The 24,518-nt window shown below is 35.9% G+C and overlaps 1 protein-coding gene across 1 annotated transcript in view; it reads right to left on the bottom strand.

The window, feature by feature from the left end:
* LOC112967051 (leucine zipper protein 2-like) overlaps nt 1-24,518 on the bottom strand; it is a 69,789-nt gene that overhangs the window by 38,186 nt on the left and 7,085 nt on the right. The window contains exons 4-5 of the mRNA XM_026067772.1: nt 11,141-11,215; nt 5,962-6,126 (exon numbers count right to left, since the gene is read on the bottom strand). Coding sequence (XP_025923557.1) covers nt 5,962-6,126; nt 11,141-11,215 — 240 coding nt within the window. The remainder of the gene's footprint in view (nt 1-5,961; nt 6,127-11,140; nt 11,216-24,518) is intronic.

Consider the following 24,518-nt stretch of genomic DNA (forward strand, 5'->3'; position numbering starts at 1 on the left):
TTATGGTAAATGATATGATCAGCAATAGCTTTAATTTTAGAAGATGTAAATTATTTCTTTAAATAATTTGTTCTGATTCTGATTTCTTTCCTGACCTATAAAGGGAGAGAGATGAGATGATATATTGCTACATTTGGCTGATTAATTTTTCATGAATCTGAAACTATTATGTTAGTTTTCTAGGACCTGAAAAAAATAATTTCAAAACACAATTTAAATATATTCTCTGTTCAGTCTGCCTAAACATAGATTTGGTCCAACCTACACATGCCAAACATTCCTTCATTCCTTCAAAAGGTGTTTGAAGAAATATATACATATAATTATACATAAATTATTTTTTCATTTCTAATCAATTATATCATTATATTAGACTATCCAACAGTATTATCAATAATATAATACAAAATATTATATAAATAATATTTAGCACAAAGTTAACTATTGTATTATTATTTTATATAAAATATTCATATTTATCATTTCTAATTTTGCAGCTACTCTTTCAGATGAAATGGGTTAGGCCCTGAGCCTAGATAAATCAAAGATCCTTTATAAATATGTTTTTTTTTTTTTAATCAAAAATCCTGATAAAACTAGTGAGGAACTTAAGACTCTTGAAACTACAGTCTTCTTATTTTTTCAGCAGTCTTGCTCAGCATCTGTATTTGACAGATGCTCAGTACCTATGCACTTAGAGTGACTGTCAGCTTAAAGTCAATCTAAATACATAAAAGTGCCAACACAGAAAGTTGAGGCTCTTGAGTTTATATACACGGCCGTTCCAAAATGCTTTGCAGAGTCTAGTCTGTTCCTGACAAACGGGAAAGTGCGAGTCCAGAAAGTGACAATCTCAAAAGCTCTCATCCCTCCTGCCCCTTCAAGAACACTTTTTTAGGCTTAATAAATCTATAAAGTTCCACTACCTCATTCTGACAGGGAAATTATTAGAATACTTATTTTCCAGATCAAAGGAGCATGGCCCACAGCACTTTATCTTTTCTGGATTTTTACACTCATCAATGTATGTTGGAATCCACAATATTCATGATATTTGAGGCAGAAACAAGAGCTCCCTGCAGCTGTTGATACGAGGAAAGGTAACTCTTCTAGAAGATAGTTAAAGCAAATTTTTATTTGTGTATTTTCTTGAGATCTTCAAAACTTTTAAAAATGCATGCAATACTGCAACACTTACTCCTCTTTCAGTCTGTACTATACATTACTATCAAGGATTGTTCTAATTCTTACCCAGCCTGTTGTTCCTACAGTGAGAGTAGGACACCGCCGTGGTGTTCTTAGGTAGTCCTTCCTTCAAGCTATCTACAATAGGGGAGAGGTTGATACTTTCTTCTTAACAGTCTGAAATTCTTGGGTATTTCCAAGATAAATAGTGAAGTTCACCAAATGCACAAAAACCACTGGGCATTTATAATGAAAGAATTCATTTGCGGAACATATGCAACAATGTTTTTGCATCTGAAAAAAACACTGCAGAGTGAACTAGTCACTGTTATTCTGGTACCCATGTCACAGCATTCCCCATTATTTGTATGTTCACCTTTGCTACTGGATGTAGAGACATTTCCTGCGTTTGACCTGTGGTTCAGTTTGCCATTAATTTTCTAGAGTGTTACTGTTCATTTGATTGCATTTGGGACACAGGTATATTTACACTGCACAATCAAAGATGTTTGAATGACACCTACTATTATAAAATTGTATTCTAAGTATAATGTTAACTTCTATAAGAAAGACGCATTAAAACAAATTGAGGCAGAAAACATTCCACATAATAATTCCATATAATTGGAAAGAGATCTATAACTTCACAGATTTTTTTGTTACATCAAGATAATGTTAGAGCAGGAAATACCTCAAAGGAAGCCAGTTCCAGTACCCTGATTCACAGCACACACTGGCCTACATACCCCCCTGCATGTATCCTAGTAAATGCTACAATGCCCATCCATTAGCTGTATTCCTTAAGTACCTAAATGCCTGCAAAGTTCTGGGTCCTTAGAAATTCATCTGGGGGTTCTGTAAGAGAGCAGAGCTTTAGTCCTCTTCCTTCACGTTGTTTTTCTCTTTCTTCATGCCCTCTGGAATGGGAATGAAGAAAGGAAAGGGCTACAGAAGTCAGATCTGCCATCTCTGTGCTGGTTTAGAAGTATTTTCCACTGACAGAATACAGAATGGTCACCTGCTGCTATATTACAGTGCAAAAGAAACTATATACAAAATCGCCAACAATCTGGAAAGTTAAAGACCACACAGCTCAGGATTAATGATCAGCCTTCTCATTACGCTTGGCTTCCTCTGCGGTGTTAGTGTCACTGAACTCATAAGCACAGAGCCTTAAATCCATTTGTAATGGTAAATGCTTTTGCCATTTACATCAGGATTATGATGAGTGCTCATAGTAAAATGGATTTGGTCTGATATACTAGTGCCAATTTCAGATGGTAAATTCCATAGTTTACATTCTTGTAAAATGTGAAGATTATTAACTCATTTAACACATCACAAAACACACCTCAGATTGTAACTGCTTTTGATCACTTCAGTGGAACTCTTTCTGTGGCTTAAATGTAAAAACTTTGTTTTCTTCCCACTACTCCAAATCCCTGAGCTATCCACATCAACAGCTTCTTCATTCTGATTTATGTTTCTTTAAATCACTGTCTCCAGAAAGACCAAAATACCTCAATAGCAAATTAGGTTTTCAAATGTACCTTCACAAGAAATTTGGCAATTTTCTTGCCTAATTAACCTTAATACACCATGTTTTTGTCTTCAGTATCATCTCTAACAAGCACTATGTGGGGAGATGCTAAAAGAACCTTAGATATTATGGTTACCAGCTATGAATACAAACATATGATCTGCTTATTTGCACTTTTTAACAGGAATCTATCGCAATCCCAGGGATGATTGTCACCAGGTGATACAGATACACTCTATGATGTACCCTTTAATTACAACCTTAAAATAAGTTTGACATTTTTAGAAAGCATTTTTAAGCTGGATAGATATGCCTTTGAAGTAGGATACTTATCAGGCAGAACATCATTTCTTTCCTGAAGATTAAACTGCTGCTTATCAGACATGACAAGGTACATAAGTATTGCTCGTCAGAAGTTCCCATTTTTACATACAAAAAACACATTTAGTTGATCATATTTATATACACCTAAAAAATAATAGAGCCTACTGTGTAAAAACATCCATGCAAATCTAACAAAAAGAAAAAGCTATACATCTGTAGTTGGAGCTAGCTGGGTTGTAAGAGGAAGACAAACCAAGGAATAGACACATAAAAAGAGACGTCATTACAAAAAAAAAAAAAAAAAAAGGCCTTCCAAAATACAGGTCAGTTGTAGTGGGTATAATTCTGGAATGACTATGATTCCTTGACAACCTATTTCACAGTAGCAGATTTCAGTTGTTTTATAATCACAGATAATGCTCAGATTTATAATAATGAGGTGTCAATGTGTGGACGAGCAGGACTGCAAACGACTATTTTCTCAGACATTTTCATGGCATATGCCAAGCACAGAGAAACATGAGCTATGTCTATTAAAGAGGCAGTATCACCTACTCAGACACTTGGATACAGCAGACTAACTGCTGGTTCTTAAAAGACTGTAGCAGGGAAATACTCATACATTTTATAAGCAGGAGTATTAAACACAAAATCTATATGAATATGGAAAAAGAAGGAAGAGTATCTTGTGTTTCAGTCAAAACATCGAAAGGCTAATTCTAATCTCTTAGACCAAAGAGCTCAAATGCTCTGTAGTCCCTTTGTTGCACCACAGTAACACCTGTAAAACCAAGGAGAGCTCAAATGCTTCAGAGCCTTTGACTCTATGCTGCACATTAAACACAGCCACAGCAGCTTGTTAGACCTTATCTTTGAGTGCTCTTATGTTTTCTTGACAGAGGCACAAACATTTCCAGGCTGCAAAGATGAATGATAAGAACAGAATAGACAATTCTACAAGCCACATTAATAAGGAAAAACCTGCTACTGAGATCCCAGGGCGCAGCTCAGTCTTTATGACCTAAAGGAAGAGTCCAGTCTCCTGCAGACCATGGAGTGTGTGATCTTAATCTAAATGAGTGCTGACGTAATATCTCCATGCAATTTAATTAAATAATACACTGCTTTGTTTCTAGAGGCGATAATTTCTGGAAAGGAAAGCTTTTACTATATAATAGTTATCAAGGAACCTACAATCCTTATTGCAAGACTAGCGATGTGAGATCCAGTTTCCTTATGAATTTGCACTTTCCGTAATTATATTTTGTTTACTCAAATTACATTTCAATATTAATTGCATACAAAAAGATTCACTAATTTTTTGTTTCAAGCTCTGTAATGACAGTGCATATCAATAGCTGCTATACAGAAACTACCAACTGATTACCAGTAGCAATGAGTAAGCAATTCCTAATTATATTTCAGGGAAGTGTTTTAAGGCTAGTTGGAATTTAAGGGGCACATTAATTTGACCTTCAGTTATCCTTTCGTAAAACTTTCATTTTATTTGAAATCACAGGTTTTTTCTAGATCTATACAGTTAAATTCAAGAGCAAAATACAGTCCTGTAGTTGGAAATTATCAGGATAGTTGTTAATCACTATGATTACTGACTGTATTAAAATGTTTTAATGTCAAACACTTTTCATCAAAGCACTTTTCATCAAGCTCTGTATCATTTCAACATCTTAGTCAGAAACTTCGTAAGTTGAAGGAGATCCATGTGACTCCCTCTCTTTACAAAAGTACATGAGACTTTTGCCAAAAATCTGTATTTTGGCAGTTCAAGGAGCAAGGTTAAATTTCCTCCAAGCAAAGCAAAGGCTATTTGAGCATTAACTGATTTTTAGTAAAAGAGAAAAAAAAAAAAGAAAAGAAAAAGCCCCCAAATGAAAGATCATTTCTAAGAGTTTAAACATGTAGAAAAATATTATTATAACTCATTTCAGTACACCTCGAATATATAATTGACCATTTTAGAGATGAGAAAAGTGAGTCACAGAGTCAAAGGAAATCTCCAATGAAAAGTGGAAGTCAGGTGTTCTTTGTTCATAATCCAGTTTGTAAACCTGCTGGACCACAGCTATGTGGGTTTTTTGTTTTGTTTTGTTTTGTTTTTTACTAGAACTATGCTTGATCCCTGACTTGGTCCTAAGCCCTGCCTGCAGTATCTTGAAAAACAGGATCAGAGATAGCCTGGCTTGCCTTGAGCAAGATGCTGTTTTGAAAGCTATTTCTAACTGCATTAGATCCCTGAGGACCAGAATGGGCAGAAGAACAAGTCAGCCAGGGTACAAAAGTCCAACCATAACAACATATCTGTTCTAACTTTCTGGCTTTCACCCAAGCTGCCCTTCCCATTTCTCAGATATCTTGCACGATTGGAGTATTTCGTATGTCCTATTATCAATTTCATTCAGATCCCTTCCGCAGACTAAGGAAAATAGATTGAAAGAGATTCCTTCCCTTTGGGTCTCCCAGACTGTTTTATGTTTCTGTATCAGTTTTTTTCACTAAAAACACGGCAAGTAGAAACTGTCTTAGTATTTAGTACTGTATTACCACAAACACAATATCAGTGCCCAGTAGGTAAAAGAGCCTATGAATTAGCATCTTCACTTATTTTACATGCAAATCCATCCTCCTTGCAGATATGCTGTACAGACATGGTTCATTCCCCCAAGTGACAGACAGAATTTTGTTCCTCAGCAAGGAAAGTAGCTGTTTCCCAGCTTCTTAAACCTTTACCAACATCAGAAACAGGCTTAGAATTATCCTCAAAATTCATCCTAATCTTTCAATGAATTCAAAATCCTCCTTAGTTCCGGTTTGATGCTTTTACAGGGCAAACTCTCAAGGATGTTCAAAAAAAAAAAAAAAAAAAAAAAAAAAAAGCAAGGGAGAAACCATACCTTAGTGCCTGTCACTTGAAACGGAACTTTTGAGCCCTTTGTCATGGGGGCCGTCAGCTTCTCCGCTGGTTTTGCAGGGATCAGGTTCCTAGCGGGAGGCCGATTGTGCAGAACAGAAGACAGGCAAAGCTGTACAGTCTCCTTCAGAGCTTTCAGCTGTGAATCCTGGGGAGAATAAGAAATCATCAGATCTCAGAGATGTGTTGTTATCACCAGAGCTGCTTGCTTTCTCTCTCTGCATTAAACCATATATTTGGGAAAAGTTACTACTTTTAAATTATTAAAGAAAGAAATTAAGGCTGTTCAATGCATTTTTTTAATACGATTACCACATAGGTTACTGTGCATTACACATCAAACTGCCTAGGAAGTCATTGCACTCTTCCCTTTCACTCAGGCAATTTTATCCATATTCATTATTGTGAAGTCTTATTTAATATTATTTAATCTTAAAAGGAACATAAATACAGTCTACCGAATATTATACAGTGTGCAGACCTGTACATATAATAGTTAGTAGATAGAACTAGATGTTTACCAGTATTGCAAAGATGTACACTTTCATGGAATTTTACATCCTGCAGAATAATTAGTATTCTTCTGCACATTATAAAGACTTATTTTAATCCAACAGAAAGATGTTTTCCCTCATGCACATACATGTACACATTGTGCTGTTGCACTGTATAATAAATAAGCTGTTATCTGACTTTCAATCTGTTAAAAACATCATTGTCCATATCCATTACTGTCCATGAAGCAGAACTAAAACTTAAGTGGTGAATAAGCTGCCATTCTCATAATGTTTACAAGACAGTGCTTGCAACTGCAGTTAGAATACTGCAATTTTACTCATAGTAATACAGATAAATATATTAATTAGAATAACAGTCTGCCATTGAAATCAGTAGAGATGTAAGGGCAGTCACTTGGGAAATCTGGCTTTAAATGTTTGCTCCATCACAGCAAGTCCCTTAGAATTATATGTCAGAAATTGAGGTAACTTATAGTCATTTCAGTTGGAGTTTGGCAAAACTCTTCCTTAAGAAATCTTGTCCTTATTCTTTGTATTAGTCTTGTGTCTATAAATACAGAATACTAGCACATCTCTAGTTTCCAAGACTTTTTGAAAATATATAAATCAAAGATTGTGAGGTATATCATGAAAAGAATATATATATATATAAAATATTACATACTGTGTTTATGTAAAATATTACATACTACCTATGTAAAATAATACATATATATATATATAATAAAATATTTCACAGCTATATCAGTATGAATCTTAAGCAATGGTACTTTGGTAAGACACTAAGCCTTGTTTTAGTTTATTTGTTAAACAATAATTTTTTGAACATGACAAATATTCCATGTTTTATGTCAGAAAACAAGCTTTCATTGAACTGGAGCTAGGGAACATATCATATAACTGGGCCAATCTGGAAGAGAACCAGTCGGTATTAAAAAATATAGATAGATACATACATACATACATACATACATAGGGTAACTTTCAATAGTAAGACCAAAGACTACCACAAAAATACAGAGCACCATAAGGGAAACCTCAGAAATAAGAGATGGAAAGGAGCTCATTTGTTTGTAAACAGAGCATCTTTCCCATAAGACATGTGCGATGAGGAGGAACGTTTTATTGTCATCAAAGAGAACAGTATGAGTGAGTACTTACTAAAACGTATGACCCTTGAGTCAGACTGAGATGTCTCTGACACAGTCATTACAGCATATCTGAATGCCCCCACCCCTGCACGCATATGCCTCAGCTCCTGGTGCTCCACTGTCAAGGAGCCACCAAGAGGCTCAGGATGATGAGCAGCTGCTTCTGTGAGCAGGGAAAGGATTCTTCTTGCACGGGGGAAGAAAAGTCTCTTGTTCCCAGGAAGAAGTTCAGCTGAGATTGAGCCCTCTGAAGTCATACTCCTCCCTTCCCCAAATCCCCCTAAATAACTTCTAGTCCTCTCATCCTGCTGCCCTGCCCTCCACACCTCCTCTGCCTTGGTGACTGCATTATATTTTGCTGATCTGAAAGGTAAAAGCAGAATACATTATTTTGTTTTCATCCTGGAGGCAGCAAAGTTCAAACCCGACTACGCTGCTAGGAGACCTCTAGGCTGTCGGCACGAAATAAACTTAAGGAAACACAACTGGAACCAAGGACGTCATTTTACCAAGTTCTGAATAATCTTTGAAATACCCGACTGCTTGTTGGTCACAGTAGGCTGTTTGCCAGTCAGAATACTTCAAATATCTGATAGATACATGTTTTCATATTCGCCAGATCCATTTATATTCTTGTTACATTGATGAATTCAATATACAATAATTTGGGCTGTGGTAATGCAAAGAATTTCCATCTTTCACAGGTTCATCACTGGCACTAGAAAATTGTTGTCGTGTAAATATACTTATGAGAGACACTAAGTCCACTGTCAGCACGAGCAACTTTTAAGAAAAATATTTAACAAAAAGGTCTGAAATCTCTGAAAAATATAATAAAATGTTCATTTAAAGGCACAGCTTGAGACTCAATGGCTCAATTCTTCATTTCAAATACAGTTCATGCTCCAAAAGCATACATTGCTTTGTACATTGTTTCCATTCCTTTAGCTGACACTGCCTGTGCTAACACTGTCAAAACAGCTGAGCAAGTCTCTGCTGAAGATACGGATGGAGCATTGGCCATCCTAACTCTTTTTAGTTCATACAGAAAAGCTCTCAAACAGGAGGAAAAGGTGCTTGCAACTTAAATGGTCTTATTACTCTGCAGTTAGAACTAGCCAAGCATGGGTACTTTCAGTCTCAGAAAACTATCTCACAATTCCACTGATATGAAGTTTATCTTCTGCCTTCATTTGCGCTGCTTTTTTAACTCCCTTTGCCAGCTCCATTGCCACTGCATTTTCACAGCATGTGAGCAATGATGCCATCCAAAGAATATCTTGATGATAATTTACCAGAATATGACACCAGCCTTCCGGTCAGCCTATAGACTTACAGAACCGAAATCATGCCCTAAATTATAATCTTATTTTATTTAATAGGAAAGAAAGAGAGGATCAGAGAAGTCAGCTGGGTTTGCTGCAATTCCCTTTTAACTTGCAGACTGCATTCCTCAATAGTATTCTCATTAAAAGTTCCTGATGTCAAATGTTCTTTGCCTTCTCTTTCACCACTGTCTGCATTATAATGAACAACTATATTTAGAGGATATTACTGCAAGCATTGTTCTCTTGTCATTGCCACAGAGAGTAGATTAGCACTAGTGAGTGTGCATGCTTGTGAGTGTGTACGCATGCAAAGAAGGAACATGCTTCATTTTTAGATTAATTTGTGGAGCAGCTCAGTTCAGTGTACTAACAAGAAACACATGATGTACCACCAGAAATTCAGCACACAGGTTTGGGTAGTTGCTACTGTGAACACCACTTACAAAGGTGACAATTTGCAATGCTGAAGGTGAATCCTCAGCTAAGAAGGTGACTTCAGTGAYTGCAGCACTGAAGATCAAAATAAAATGCTTTAGTACTAGAGGTGTATGTATATATATTTTTATATATACATATATGTATATAGATTTTTGAGTGTGTGGTATATATAAAAATATATACTTTCTTTTTTTTTGTTTGTTTTAATTCTAACAGAACCTGAAAATACTAGAAAACCAAACATAAAAAACAGTCTTTAGTAGTATGTTGAATTTTTTTCCTGTCTCTTCAATTCCTTCTTTTGGCATACATCATCATCATGTAAAAACAAAACAATCATGTCAATTAACAGAAAACAAACATAAGGAATGTGCACATAAAAGCCCTAAGTGGTAAAAACTTTGAATTCCTGTTTCTTGGAAAAAAGAAAAAAAAGAAAAACAGAATAATTTCAATTGAGAATTTAGAATGATATTCTAAATTTATTAAAATGGTTAATTTTGACAGTCATAAGAGTCCAGAATTGGTTTCTCAACAAGACTTTCTTCTTAAAAGACCTCAGAAATTCAAATTCAGAATTTTCATTCTACTGAGACTACTCCATGCTCAATATTTTATTTCATTCAGTAAAGAGCTGAAATTGAAATGTTAGAAATTTCATCAAGATGTATATTTCTCAAATATTTAATGGAAAAACTGAAACACTTTTGGATCAACCATTTATAGTCAGAAAATATTATCCAAGAATTTTGGATTTGCTGTGGAAAAAGTTATTGAAAAAAAATAAGGCCTGTAAATCAAAATTCATAGGACATTTTCTGGACTCTCAACACACAAGAACAGTTGGTAAAAAATTCAAAATCCCTTCAGTTTCCTTTTCCCCCTACCTCCGTACTAGATGGAGCCACTGCTCTGAGTTTAGGGGACAGCACGTTCTTTCTCCATGCACCTGCGTGCTAGGAAGGAAAGCAACCCTTGCTAGGCTCAGATGCAGCTGGCTACCCCAGGTTACTCACTCTTGCGTGAAGGGGTGATGTCATCCGCAGCTGAGCATCCAGGATGGTCCCATTGCACAAACTACATCAACAGGCAGACTCAGACCTACCTGCGAAGGCTGAGGAGATTAAGCCCCTTTTCCTGTTGTGGTATGGGCAGCTGACAAATCACCTCCCTGTTGCACCACATTTTCTCCCCAGCTACCCTACATCTAGAAGAACGTTTCACTGTTGCGCACAGGAGTGCACGTGTTCTGGCTTTCCCCCCTGCCCGGTTCTCCACCGCTTCCCCGTTGCGAGCCCTGACGTTAGCAGGCCACGCTCTGCAGACAGAAAACTTAAATTCCTGCAGTCTTTTCAGTCCCAACAGATTTATGTATTTCTATAGTGCATCTTACCTGGAACTACGACTAAGTCTCAAACAAAAAATCATATCAGCTACAGGCACCTTCTCTGTAGTGTACTTCAGTGCACAAAGGATCTCAGCCTGCTGTTTGCTATGGGTCTTCGAGATGTTTCTTTCCAAATTGATTGCCCTCCACTTAAATAACTTTGCAGTTGTGCTTAACTTCCTGCATTATAATTAGGCCCACTGACTTCAGTGCAATTACTCCCACGTACGTACAATTAAGCATGCATCTAAATCTTTGCAAGACTTTCATTTGTTTTTGTCAAATTACATTGAAATATTCATAGCTGATAAACACGCTTACATTATGTTATACTTCTTACTTTGTCAAGGGCTGCCTTTTCCAATTCATCTTTTGCAACTGCYAGTTTTTGCTCCAGATCCGTTAGTTGTTGTGCCTGTGGGAATAAACAAGAAAAAGATGATACAATCTACAATACAAGTTTTTTCCCATAATTTTTCATGCAGTGCCTGTGAGAGAGGAAAGGATTTAAATTTTACAAATAATGTATATGAATTGGGTCAGAATTCCTTGCCAAACAACCAGGCCTCAAGGGATACTTTTTTCCTGAGAAAAAGTGTATTTCTATGTGGGAACTGGGCTCAAATCTCTTCCACTTAAGTGAATGCAAGTTTACTCTTTAATYTCAACATCAGTATGAAAAATAATTCCATCCTATAAAGTATTTATAATAATACCACTTTGATTTTTCCAAGCATGCTAACAGTTTAAATTCCTTTTTTAATTTATCTAATCTTCTGTTTGTAATTTGAAACACTATTTTGTAGTTTTAAGCATTGAGATGTTAACCTTAACATAACTAGAGAAACTGGAATATATCCAAACATTCATGCGTGCAGACTCCTCGTCAAAGGTTACTGGTCTGTCTACTGGCAAATAAGGGGTTAACTCCATATTTGTTTCTCCATCTCCTTCCCTGGAGATATGAAAGCAAAAATCCACAAGACCAGTTAATTATGCAACTACATAGTGAAAATGCATTTTAGGAAACTTGGGTTTGAAGGCAGGGTCAGGCAACTAGTCTGAACCATACACACAAGGACTGTTTGCTTTTTATATTACATCATATTATTTTCTTTTACATTCCTTCAGGAGGAGATCTGGCTTCTCACAGTATGTAGGCAATATATTGAGTGCAAGAGTTTGGGAGATACTTTTAAAACTCAGTAAATAAAGGTAATGATTGTCTCTCCTCTTCCCTTCTCTAGAAACAAGATAAAACTAAACAGAATTTTTGCTTTAGGGAGATACATTCGTTGCAAGAACTCTGTGTTTTAAGGAAGTAGGAGCTCCCTGCTTCCTGTAATATCATGTAATAGAACATTATCATGCAACCAAAAGGAATAAGTTACAGATTTCTACCGTTGTACTTCCAAAACCAGATAGCTCACTAGTTGCTTTTCCTGTTTATGAAGGAAACCGTAGAGAAAGACTCTGGACTGACTAGTTATCCTTTCTGTCTGAAATGCTAGTTAGCTAATGCACATTATTTGCACACAAAATAACTAGATAAAGTTCTAATTTACCAGTTATAAAGAACACCAAATTTTAGTTTCGATCAAATATTCGCAAGCACCAATTCCCCTTCCCTCACCGCCACTCGCCCCGGCCAGGTTTCTGAGGGACTCCCCAGGCAGATGCTACTTCCTTGCCAGATCCTCCGAGATCACGCGCGCTCTGCAGGCTGCAGCGCAGCTTAACCAGTAGCCACAAAATAGAAACATTCTTTAGCATAAGCCCCGCAAAACATGGTCAACTCCAGCCCTGTGCTGGGGCAATGCTGAAGCACTTCCAGCACACACCAGCACTTATAGTTAATATTAGTTATATTAATTATATAGTAATTAGTAATATTAATTATAGTTAATATAGTAGAGCTTATAAAGACGGCAGTCCTCAGTATATACTGCAAGTGACAGTTATTAGCATTAGACAAAGGCTGTACTGAAAGCTTATATATAGGCTGATCAAATGACAAAAGCCTGGCGTTTAGAGTTTCCTGCCCCTGTAGAGAATTTACTTGCATTTTGAAACAGGATTAGACCTTTATCTGTGGATTTACCCGAGTATTCAGTTTCATTAGTCAAAACCACATATGTTACTAAATATAGTTATAAGATAACACTCACAATAAGCATGGTCCCAATCAGTGTTTGAAAGACTGAACAACAAACTTGGCTATATCTGACACAGAGACAGTTCTCACTAGATAATACAATAATAATTTCTCACATCATTAACATTTTAGTTATTGTTATTCAAAATATTTTACTACAGTACATTTATATAAATTAATACATGTTTTCATTAATAAGAAACTACATTTAAAAATAGTAGATAGAATTAAATATTTTCAAATGCCATTTAAAATTTAATTATTCAAAATAACATTTACTTGATCAATGAAAGGCCAGGACGGCATCTCTGAGGATGTATATTGCTAAAAGATCGAAATTACATGGAGGATGATTGATTTCCACAAGGTGTGGGCTGGACAACTAGACCACTTTTTCATTCAGCATCACCTATGTTATGGTTCAAATCAGTGGAATACCAGAGCTAAAGCTACATGTTTCATGTGCTGTGTAATATACTGTACTCAATGAAACAGGAACCATATGAAAAATCAAGGTGAAGGCAAAGTGTTCAACCTCTTTAGGTGGTGCCGTGCCTGCCATTCACAACCCTCCTTAGAAGAAAGAACATAAATCTAATACACCGTAACCACACCACTTGCATCAAGTAAAATATTCCCAGTTTGTGGTGAAAAGGTATTCATCCAAAAGGACAGGCTAATATCTATTTACAAACTCTTTTTTAATTCATCAGTTATCAAGCCCTATACTTACTTCTGGTACCACAGTAATATTTTGATAGAATGATTTTATCTGCATCTTTCATGTAAATTTATTTTAATCACAGATTACTAAGCCAATTGGCCAGTGATATCAATCCAACTGACACAAAGCGACAATAAAATCCTTGCATTAAAATGCCCTTTTTTTGGAAATAATGAACCGCTCACTTGAAAGTGGTGCTATTTACATCTTAGTCCCAAGACTGTAGAATGATCAATTTTTTTTGGCAAGTTTTCAAAATCATCTATCAAACTTGAATTCATATTGCAGCAGTTTTACTGCTATTTTAATTAAAAGGATTTTTAAGGAGTCTAATTCAATTAATATAGCTGTGACACTGAATAAAGAACAAGGACAAGATACCAACTGGTAGGACTACAAAAGGCTCATTTTGATAAGGATTAAAAGTTCTTTGATAAGTATAGTCCAGGAAAATAAGTTTCTCTTAGACATGCTTGAAGAATCAAGCCCTTACAGAGGAAATAATGAGATAAATCAGTTCTTCATTCTCTAAAAGAATGCACTGAGCAATTACTGTCAGTGAAATACATTTTACTAACTCAAATAAATGTACTTACCTTTACTCACTGTGAATTATATTACACAAAATGCACATATTTAGAGTCTTCCAGACATAGATACAAAAAGAAAAAAAAGCAAAAGATTAATCTGACCTCAAGCAGATGGAGAGAATTCCAAGGTGACAGGGAATTTATTTATAGCTAATAATTGAGACCAAAGTGAATTTCTGCATCTATGTCAAATAATGCAAAACCAGTACCTGCATGTTTTTGGGACAATGATTTTGAATTTTCAAGAATTTATAAATATCGCAGCTATATAATATAGATAGTTGAGATGTTCAAATTTCTCTCTCAAAGTCAAGGCCACACCACCAGCAACAAAGGAGCGGGCAAGGACTCCATTCCATTCCTGGAATAATTAAGGGTCTTTTCATACCATGTGAGTGATTAGGATCAATTGTACGGATATTACAGAAATAGCACAGCTGTTAGGGCAGTTGATGAACATTTTTAAGGCAGCTTTCTAGCATTTTTAGAACTTCATGCAACATGCCATTCAATGTGGAATAAGAACTAAATGGTGGTGGGGTTTTTGCTGTTTTTAACTGCTAACTATTTAAAATAAAGAGGAAAAAAATATTCCATTCCTTTCATTTTCCCTAAACAAAACAAAGTATTTTTGCCAGAAAAGGCTAGGTAACAGCTTCGCCTTAGAAGGATTCCTCACACACGCAGAGATGAACACATTCATGCCTGGGTTTTCTTCAGACATAAAGAACTGGGATTTTATTTGGTTGCTTACTATGAAACTTTTCAAGCCTTTGTATTCAATACCAACAACTACTGCTTTTTGAGGACAAAATTATGATACATTCTGCTTAAATAGAAAAAATGATTGACTAAGTGATGTTTAAACACACGTTAAATAGATGGGATATTATGAACTCTAGTTTTTCCACATAGTCCTTCAATAAATGTTTAAGAAAAAAAAAGATAATGTAATTATATTTATATATAACATATTATATAATTTTATATATTTTATATAATATTTATATAGAATATATTATATATATAATTATATTATATAAATTATATTTATTTTATAATTTATTATAATTATATTTTCTAACTGGGACAACTTCCTAATTGGAAACCACTTAACCGGAAACTAGGACAACTGCTTATATTGAATGAATCATCCAGTAAACCAGAATTCTACTGTGGTTATTCTGGAGGCATTATTTGTATCTCAGAAAAGCATATACACTTTGTGCTTCTGAACTGTCCTACTTACTGTAGCACAAGATGTTGAGTGTAATTGAGAATAACACTTTTTTTTGGCAGCTATACCATTTAATCAGCTGTGCAGCTAAAACCAGATATTCAGCAAAATAGCAGAATTTTATTTTAAGCGCTTACAAGAAAAAGAAAAAAGCCAGTTAAAAACATCATTTCCTCCAAAATCTCACAGACTGTACATTTTCTTGATCTTAATTACTGCTGCAATGGTTTCATCTCTCATTAGTGACTATTATGGATGTGCACTAAAAAGGAAATTAAGACCTTTGTGTTTGTTATTAGTGGAAACTTCACTTTTCCTCACCAAATGGTATCTTTTTCCCACCCTCATGTTCTTCCTTCACATAAAAAAATAGTTATGATTAAGCAAAATCACAGTTCATTAGAGTTTTACTAAAGAGCTCAAGCTTTACCTAAAGATCTGTTTTTCTGTAGAAGCACAACATGCTCAGACAATATGCACAAAACAGAGAGCCATATCACTAACCTATGTTCCTATGTTCCTATGTTTTTTTTTCTTTTCTTTTCTTTTTTTTTTTTTAAAAAGATGTCCTGTGGTGGATTTTCCTCCCTTCAGATCAAGCCAGAATACCCTATGTTACGTACTAGTTGTTATTTCCAAGTGCTAACAGGTCCACTTCATTACAGCAACCTGCTGCTCTTTGTTTTCAATGTCAGCTTTCTTTAAAGAATTATATTGCCCATGCCAGCAGTAAGAAAACAAACACTGAGGGGCTAAACATTTTAAAATTCATTTTAAGCATACCAGTATGCTCTATACCTTTGTCAGTAGTGTGCTGCAAACATCTCCTTCCTTTTTCTTGAGGAAGGATTAGTTCAGATCTTGCCAGAGGCTACAACTTTTTGGTTTTGGGGGGATTTTTTCTAGGCCTGGACCTTTCCTCCCAAAAGGATATGCCACCCAGGAAAATAAATAAATACAGAAACAGAACTAATATTCCTGGCAATACCACTCAACTTACAAGTGTTTGTCAAGAGACAACTATCTTAAAACTTTTAAGTGTGAAAATATTACCTCATATTCAGCTAACCAATAAAGCCAAAAAACACCCAACACATACAATATTCATTAAAAACCAGCATATTCATCAATTATTACAAAGTGGCTTCAAATCTGTCAACAAACAATAACGCAGAGTTTAAAAAAAATCAAAATGAGCATTAAATTTACTTTATTTATTTTGCAAACTTTCTATAGCAGATCATAAATATCCTTCCTATAGGTGGCTGTGAATTTGCTTTCAGCACTATCTCAGAAAAACGGGACCAAGCAACAGGCAGGCTAAGCGATGCAGCACTACATGCTCAAATAATAGGTACACCTGACCGAAGCTTTATTTCTTTGATTTGGCTGATGTGTTCACAGCCGCCTGCGACAGGAAGCCGACGTCACTGGGAGCAGCCGCACCACCGCGCTCTAGGCGATGCTGGAGAGGAACAGCTCCTGGCCCCGGACGGGAGAAGCGCCGGAGCCAGGAGGGGCGAGGGAGCCCCGGGAAGCATGGAGCTCCTGACGGCAGCCCTGGGAGCAGGGCCACGGCGCCCTGCCGAGCCGTTCCCCGCAGCGGGCAGGCTCCCCGCGCCCCCTCCTCCGGTGCCCCCGGGGCAAATCCCCGCGAGTCCGGCAATGCAACGCACGGGTCAGCGAGTCTTCGGCTCTAATTTTTCAGAAGAAAACATTTTTCTCAGGAATTGCCGCAGTACCTATCACTGCAGAAGTTTAAACACTGAAGAAAAATGACTATGCCCCTACAATTACTTTCAGAGCACATAGCCGGCATCACTATCACTCATTCCGACTCTTTGCCCCATTTTGCTATATGGAACACCAGGATCCAAATTAAGAGTTTTCATAAGAAACACTCCCTCTTTTTCCTGTTACATGCTTACACAACACAAGGCTTTGGCTCATCTTTCAGCTTCTTATATTTCTTTCTGAGTTGTACTTTTTCGCTGATTTTTGGGTAGTTTGGACTTATTCAGTGCTTCACAGTAGCAACATTTTAAAACTTTTCAACCCTCCTGGGCCACACTCAGAATTGTTATTAGAATTAGATGACTAGGAAAATGTCAGTCATTGAGTCCTGATCCATTTCACTTTGATATCAACGGCAAAAATCCTTGGTTTAGTGGGAGCTGGATCAGGTCTGTAAGTTGACAGGTAAATGCTGCCAGTTCAACGTAAAGCTGCTGCTGCCAAATTTATTTAAGTAACCTTGGCTCATGCTGGCTACAGAGCAGCCTTGTCTCACACAGTAATGCAGACTGGCTATTAAGGATTACATTAACTTCTAATGCAAGTCCATACTCTTAAGGCACTTCCTCAGGGCTATACAGAAATTTTTTAAATTGGATTTTTCAGTTCATCAAAAATGTTATAACAGTTTTTAATGCTCAAGACTGTTATAAAAAAACTTCTCTAACAACATACTAAATAGATGTCAATTACGAAGTACTGAAATGATACTTGCATTTTGCAAACCTGTGTTTTCCAACACTACATGAAACTATTAAAGAAATAGAAGAGTAGAAGGACATTTGGTTCAATAAGAACATTACCAAATTGGCTACTATTAAAGAATAATGATGGTCAGAGGGCAGGTGAAGTCAGCTGTCATCTTAGAAAAAGTTACAAAAATATAATCTAATGTTCTTACCAGCAAACATATATGCTGACATCCCTGCACCTTCTGGATGTCACTTATCTCTTTATATTTTAAAACTTCCAATGTCTGCAAACAGTATTGTAAGTATTTTTCAACAACCAATTCCATCTAGCTCCTCAGGCTCCTCCTGTGTTATATTAAACCACTACTAGCGATTCTAACATTATAATAACAATAAACAAGATACTAAAATATGACAATTTAGACAGAAAACATGTAACCATAAGAAGATGCCAAGGTTAACAGTGACATCTACTTCCTTAGCAAAAGGGACATAATCTACATAAGACCTGCTACATACAGTTGTCTCAAAGCAATACAAATACACAATGCAACTATTCAAGAGAATTCAGGGGGGGAAAAAAAAAAAAAAAAGCAAGAACCCACTTTCTTCACCTGACCCACTCCAAAAGAAATCAAATTAAAATCAAATAAAAAAAAATCATCTTGGGCTTCACAAAAACAGAAAGTTCTCACTCACCATACAACAACAAAAGACCATGTGATACAAGATGAAGAAATGGGCTGAACTAAGTATACTTTCTCAACAAGATAGCTATCTGAAAAGTAATCACAACACCACTGACCAACTGAACATCAGCCACAGATATTTACGTAGTATCCTTAAAATCTATTAACCAAATCTACATTGTCTCTTTCAAGGGCCTCAACTTTTACTGGGAAAAAAACAATTAAATAGCATCCCATCTTATAGCATTTTTCTACATCCAAAAAGTAACCACTTCCAAATACAAATCACTGATAAGAACCTGGGAAACAAAATTATGCTGAACGCCCAATAGCAGACAAAATTCAACTACAGATGTAAATGTGTACAAAAGTGCTGAATAGATCAAGAAAAAAAAGAGTCTAATAAACAACAATAAGTAGCATTGTAAACCTTCTCACTTGGAAAGAAAAAAAAATCTAGAAGTCTCTAAGACTGAATCATCCCATGCAGCAAGAGACATAGGAATCCAAAACCATGAAGACTGTAAGACCAACACTCATACTACAGGGTAGAAATACCACAGGGAAGACCCTACAATATCTTATCTTAGAACTCAAAGAAAACATAAATTCTCACTCTTGACATATCCAACAATAAAACCCTGCACAGCCTAACTCCTCACTCATCCACCTCAGGATGTGCTCCTCCAGGTTCATGAGCAAGAAAACCCTGGCACAAAGTTCATATTCAGTCCTGCTATTCTCAAACAGCAAAAGCTGAATTCTCTAAAATTAGGATATGATAGAAATCCACAGATAAATAGACTAACTTGCATATAGCTAACAACCACTTCAAACATGAGCAAAATCTGCAATACATTTCCAGGCCCTCCTCCATCACTGCAGTGGCTTTGAGGAGAACATTTACAATTTTCTTCCCCTATCATAGCTAAGGATGACTTTCAACAAACAAGGCTACTCCCTGAAGGAAATACATCTGTTTTCAAGCAAGTCTTCAGAATAATAACTATATGTTATAACACTGCAACAAGAAAATTTGACTCTCCTCAGCAAAGTGCTCCTGGCTGTCACACATCACCAGACACAATAACTTTTGTGGATCATCATTAATTACTAATTAAGCTATTAAACATATAACTTTGTTGATTGTGTAATTACCCTGTATTGCAAATGATTCAAAAGACAAGTGTCATCAATCTTATTTTCAGACTTGGCACAAACCAGTGTATACAAATGGAACCAGAGTATCRAATGCAAACAACTCCCTAAGTGCTGCCTTCTGGGCTCATAGAGAACCTGATCTGCGCCTAAGGTCCAAATACCACCACATCACTCAATCTGTTACTCAGAAATCTTTAGTAAGGTCAACACAAAGGTAATAATTCCTGAGCTAAAGACAAAGAAAAACATTTTGCAAAGCTTGCAGTCATGATGCTTTTTTCCTATACTCCAAGCCCATCACTATAAAAGAACAAATCACAGTTTGAAATAATTACTCAGAATACTACTATTGAGGTCATCTACCAAGGTCTGGGGCAGATTACATTCTTTGACAAACAGTATTACTTAAGCCTCTCTTCTCAAAATTCTTTTTAATTTTGCTCTGAGGGTTGATGTTTAATATTCTTTTCTCTGCTTTTTCAGCCAAATTTATATGCTGTAATACTCAGTACCTGTAAGTTATTTTTTAGGTATGGTCCTAAATTTTTAGGCAAATCAGTAAAAGATCATTTTTCTATCTGATATGAGTCCATCTAATTACAGGTTGATACGAGTTTTCACCTTGCCATTTTCTATTAGTTATGTTTGCACATAATCACTTTTGTGGTTTTGGAAGTAGTATTTGGCTCCAAGATACTAGTTACTTACAGAGTTTGCAGAGACTGGATTAAGAACCCAAAGACTGGAAAACAATAAATGTGATACCCATCTTCAGAAAGAGGGAAAAGGAGAAGTTGATGACTTACAGGTCATTAGTACAACTTTGATTTCTGGAAAAGTACTGAAAAAAATTAATCAAACAAACTACCTTTTTAGTGGACAGAGTATTATTTGGTATATATCATTCATGAGCTGAACAATAAATTAAACATATACTCATTAAATATGCTGGTGACATCAAGTCAGAACTTGGTGTCACCAAGACAGACTTTGTCTAAATTTATCTTGACAAACTGGAGAAACAGTCTGAATATAGGATGGCATTTGCTAAAGACAAGTATAAGATACTAAACATAGGCAGGAATAATCAATAAAACAGATACAGGACAGCAAACAGCAGGGATGAATGACTCAGGATGATATCACCACTCAACATGCCATGCACTTGTGGGAAAGGCAAGGAACGCTGCGGGTACAGACTGCAAGATACTTTTACTCCACTCAGCATGAGAGAAACCCCCAGCTGGACCTCAGTGTCCATTTTAGGGCACCCCAGAAGGACAAACACCAAAGGAAACAGGTTCAGATGAAAATAACAGGAAGAGCTAGTGGTGTGCAAACATATCCTGGAAAGTAAAACCGGGGGGAAAAAAACAAAAAAACCCTCCAAAAACCAAAAAGTTAATCTATAAAACGAGAACAATGTGAGAGACCCAGGATAATAATCTCAAAAGATGTAAAATGTTGCTGTAAAGGAAAGGTAAAAAAAACTACTTGGCAAGTCTATGGGAATTATCAAGATAACTAGCCAGATTCAATTTCAGGAAAGCAAATTCAAGATAGATATAAGAAAACCTTTCTACCAGGTAAGTACATAGAGTTTGAACTGTTGGAGTTTTCCAAGAACAAATCAGATAAACATTGTGAAATGTTAACACAGACACAGCTGAACCTTCTTTGGAGTAAGAGAATATGGAATAAATGACCAGCAAGATCCTTTCCATTTTCCATAGTCCCTAAGAAAACATCGTTGTCAGAACTGAACATGTGCTGATGGAATTGCGACATACGTAGAAGAATTTTTTATTTATCTCATTAACTATGAGGTAACATTCCTTCTATTTAATATGAAAAAGCTGTAAGAATATTTTCAGACTTTTAATTTTATGATCTATCAGACTGCATTTGTATCGTGGATATTTTTGTTTGGTTCGTCTTTCTCCTTCTAAAAAAAAGTAAAGGCTTTTAAAGAAAATAAATGCAATCCAAAGCAAAATGATCCTGTTTTTCCTAATAAAATTATCAAAGAATAACATACAAGCCACAGTAGACTGGTAAGATTAAGTTGATAGCATAGAAAAATCACAAAATATAACAAATAAAAACCATAATTAAAAAGAGGTGCAATTTGCTACTTTCTTCTCATTCAACATGACATTTTTGTCAAAGTTAAAGGAAAATTGTTAGAGGACATTTTCATATATGATGTTTTGGAGAGTTATTCTCTCAAAACAGTATCCTTATAAATGGTATACATTAAGTGGGTAATAATCTGTAAGTTTCTTCTTCCAGATACTACTTAATTGTTATTCAGTTAATGTGCTGAAGTCAGCCTGTAGCTTATAAAACTTCTCATCTCTAATAGAGTCACAGGTGTAAAATCTTTGTGAAAAATCTAATCTGACGCGTTGCATTACATTATGTTTTTAACAGCTATTTTATACTAGCTTTTTTCTGTCTTTTCCTACGCAGCTTTGCTACGTTTCCAAGGCAAGGTCACAGAAGATCCAGGCGCTGAGGAAACAYATTAACTGCATAAATGCGCTACAGGCTAGAGATCCTGCCTGAAAGTGAGAGGAGTTGTGGGATTCTCTCAGAGAAGTTGATATAACAGGCCTGTATGCACCTGCGCTCAGCCTCCTCTTATCTCCTTCTTTAAACATTGAGCTAAAGAGATTATGTTTAGCATTACGGGGGAATATAAAAGCAACAACAAAGTAAGAGCCTTTTTTGTGCTAAATAAGTTAATATATAAATAATGTTTTAGGAAAACAGTGTAGCTTTTTTAGAATGCATTTTTTAAGAAAAAAAGTTCTACAGTTCTTTAAACATAATGAAGAACCCTTTAAAATGTGTTATAATGGACTCATTTTTCAAACATAGAAGGCCAGCTGAATTCTGTAGTTGATAGCAATATTAATTCAAAAGGGTGGAAGTCATGGGTGAAGTGAATGTGTATTTGTGAAATGCTGGATTTGGGCCAAACCTGACCACCAACTGTACTCAAGTAGTTAGCAAAATTGTATTGGAAAACCTTAAACTTCTAATTCTTTGCACAAGTGTGAGCATGCAAAACAATTCTGTAAAAGACTATCAAAGATTTAAAAATACTAAATCTATTTTTTTAAACAATGTCATTTAAATTTTAATGGTTAACATACAAGTTCACTCCTAAGTCAGGTCTTTTCATCTGTAATCACTTCACCTCCTTCTCTGTAGGGAATGCAGAACAACACAGTCTACGTCACAGAAATAAGTATTTTGCAACTCCAGGAAATAGGTCTACTGTGGCATGTAATTAACTACTCCCAATAAGGAGGAAAACACATATGGTAGCATCAGTTTTACTTTAGGGGGAGGAATGGTATAAATATTTACCACATCCAGTCAGTACGATCTGAAAACAATTTCACATTATTTTGCCTTTCTTAGAGTCTATTTACCATATCAAGAGCATGGTTTAAAATGAATTTCACATATCCCAATAATGAATTGATTGGTGTAGCACTATGTGGTTCAAAGAATTTAGAAAATGGTTTTGAATATAAACGGCACACTCATAAGTACAGGTTTAGTTAAGTCTTCAGACATGTCTTTTGTCTTCTTCTACAAGATAAGTTCAGGTGTTTCCCAGACAGGGATACTTTCTTGAAACGTGCTCTGACTGAATTTCATTCAAGAAAACATTATTTTTAATCTGCCTTCTCTTTTTCATATAGGTCTGCAAATGGTTGCAAAAGACAAGCCCAAGTTTGAGCTGATGATATCATACTACTTAGTACTTAGAGGTATTATAATTATTCAGAGTTTGTAGGTACCTACTTGAGGTTATGCATTGTGCAAACGCAGCCGTAAAATTAAAGAGCTTGACTGAAAATTTGTTATTAATTATTCTTTATTCTTCTCTTCTGTCAACTATTTAAGGTTTCTATGCAGCATGTGTTAAGGAACTGAACACTGGACCAGGAAACAGGAACTTAAATACTAATCACAATAGAGATACCGACAACCTCAATAGCCTTAAGCACATCATTTAACACAAAAGTGTCTCCCTCTAGTTATCTGTCGCATGGCATTATACCACATATATGCCACATAAGTAATCAGTTAGGTCATAAAACACTTTGAATATATAAGAACGCTATATAAATGCCAAATATAATAAACTCCTGTTTTATTTACTACCACTTGATAAGTTACTGTCACACAATGATGTTAAAAGTAGACATAATTTACTATTCACTGGAGTATTAAGGGAGAAAGCTGTCTTTCCCCCTGCCCTCCACTCCTCCTGTTCCTCTCCCACTTATTCCCCAAAGCTCTAATCAGTACAGAAAGGCATGGGCAATAATAGTTAAAAGATGCTAAGGCTCAGTAAGAACTAGTTTCTGGTAGATGTTGATCATGTAAAAAAAACCACTACTATTATCCCGCAGATCTTGACAATTAATTTCAGCAGAGAAAGCAACACGCTAATGGGCACAGACTGTAGTACTCCCTCGTGCCCTTTTGAAGTCTTACAGGCTGAAGTTTACATCCTTCTGGGGAAGTGTCATGGGAAGTTTGAAACAGTCTCAGCTATACAGAGATTGTAATTCCCTAAACTCCTCAATGAGGCACACAGAAAGCCTAAGTTAAGATTTAATGGGGTAGGGAAAAAGTGTGAAGGTGAAAGG

This window comes from Apteryx rowi, unplaced genomic scaffold, assembly GCF_003343035.1.
Source record: "Apteryx rowi isolate R43461 unplaced genomic scaffold, aptRow1 scaffold_262, whole genome shotgun sequence".
Classification (NCBI taxonomy): domain Eukaryota; kingdom Metazoa; phylum Chordata; class Aves; order Apterygiformes; family Apterygidae; genus Apteryx; species Apteryx rowi.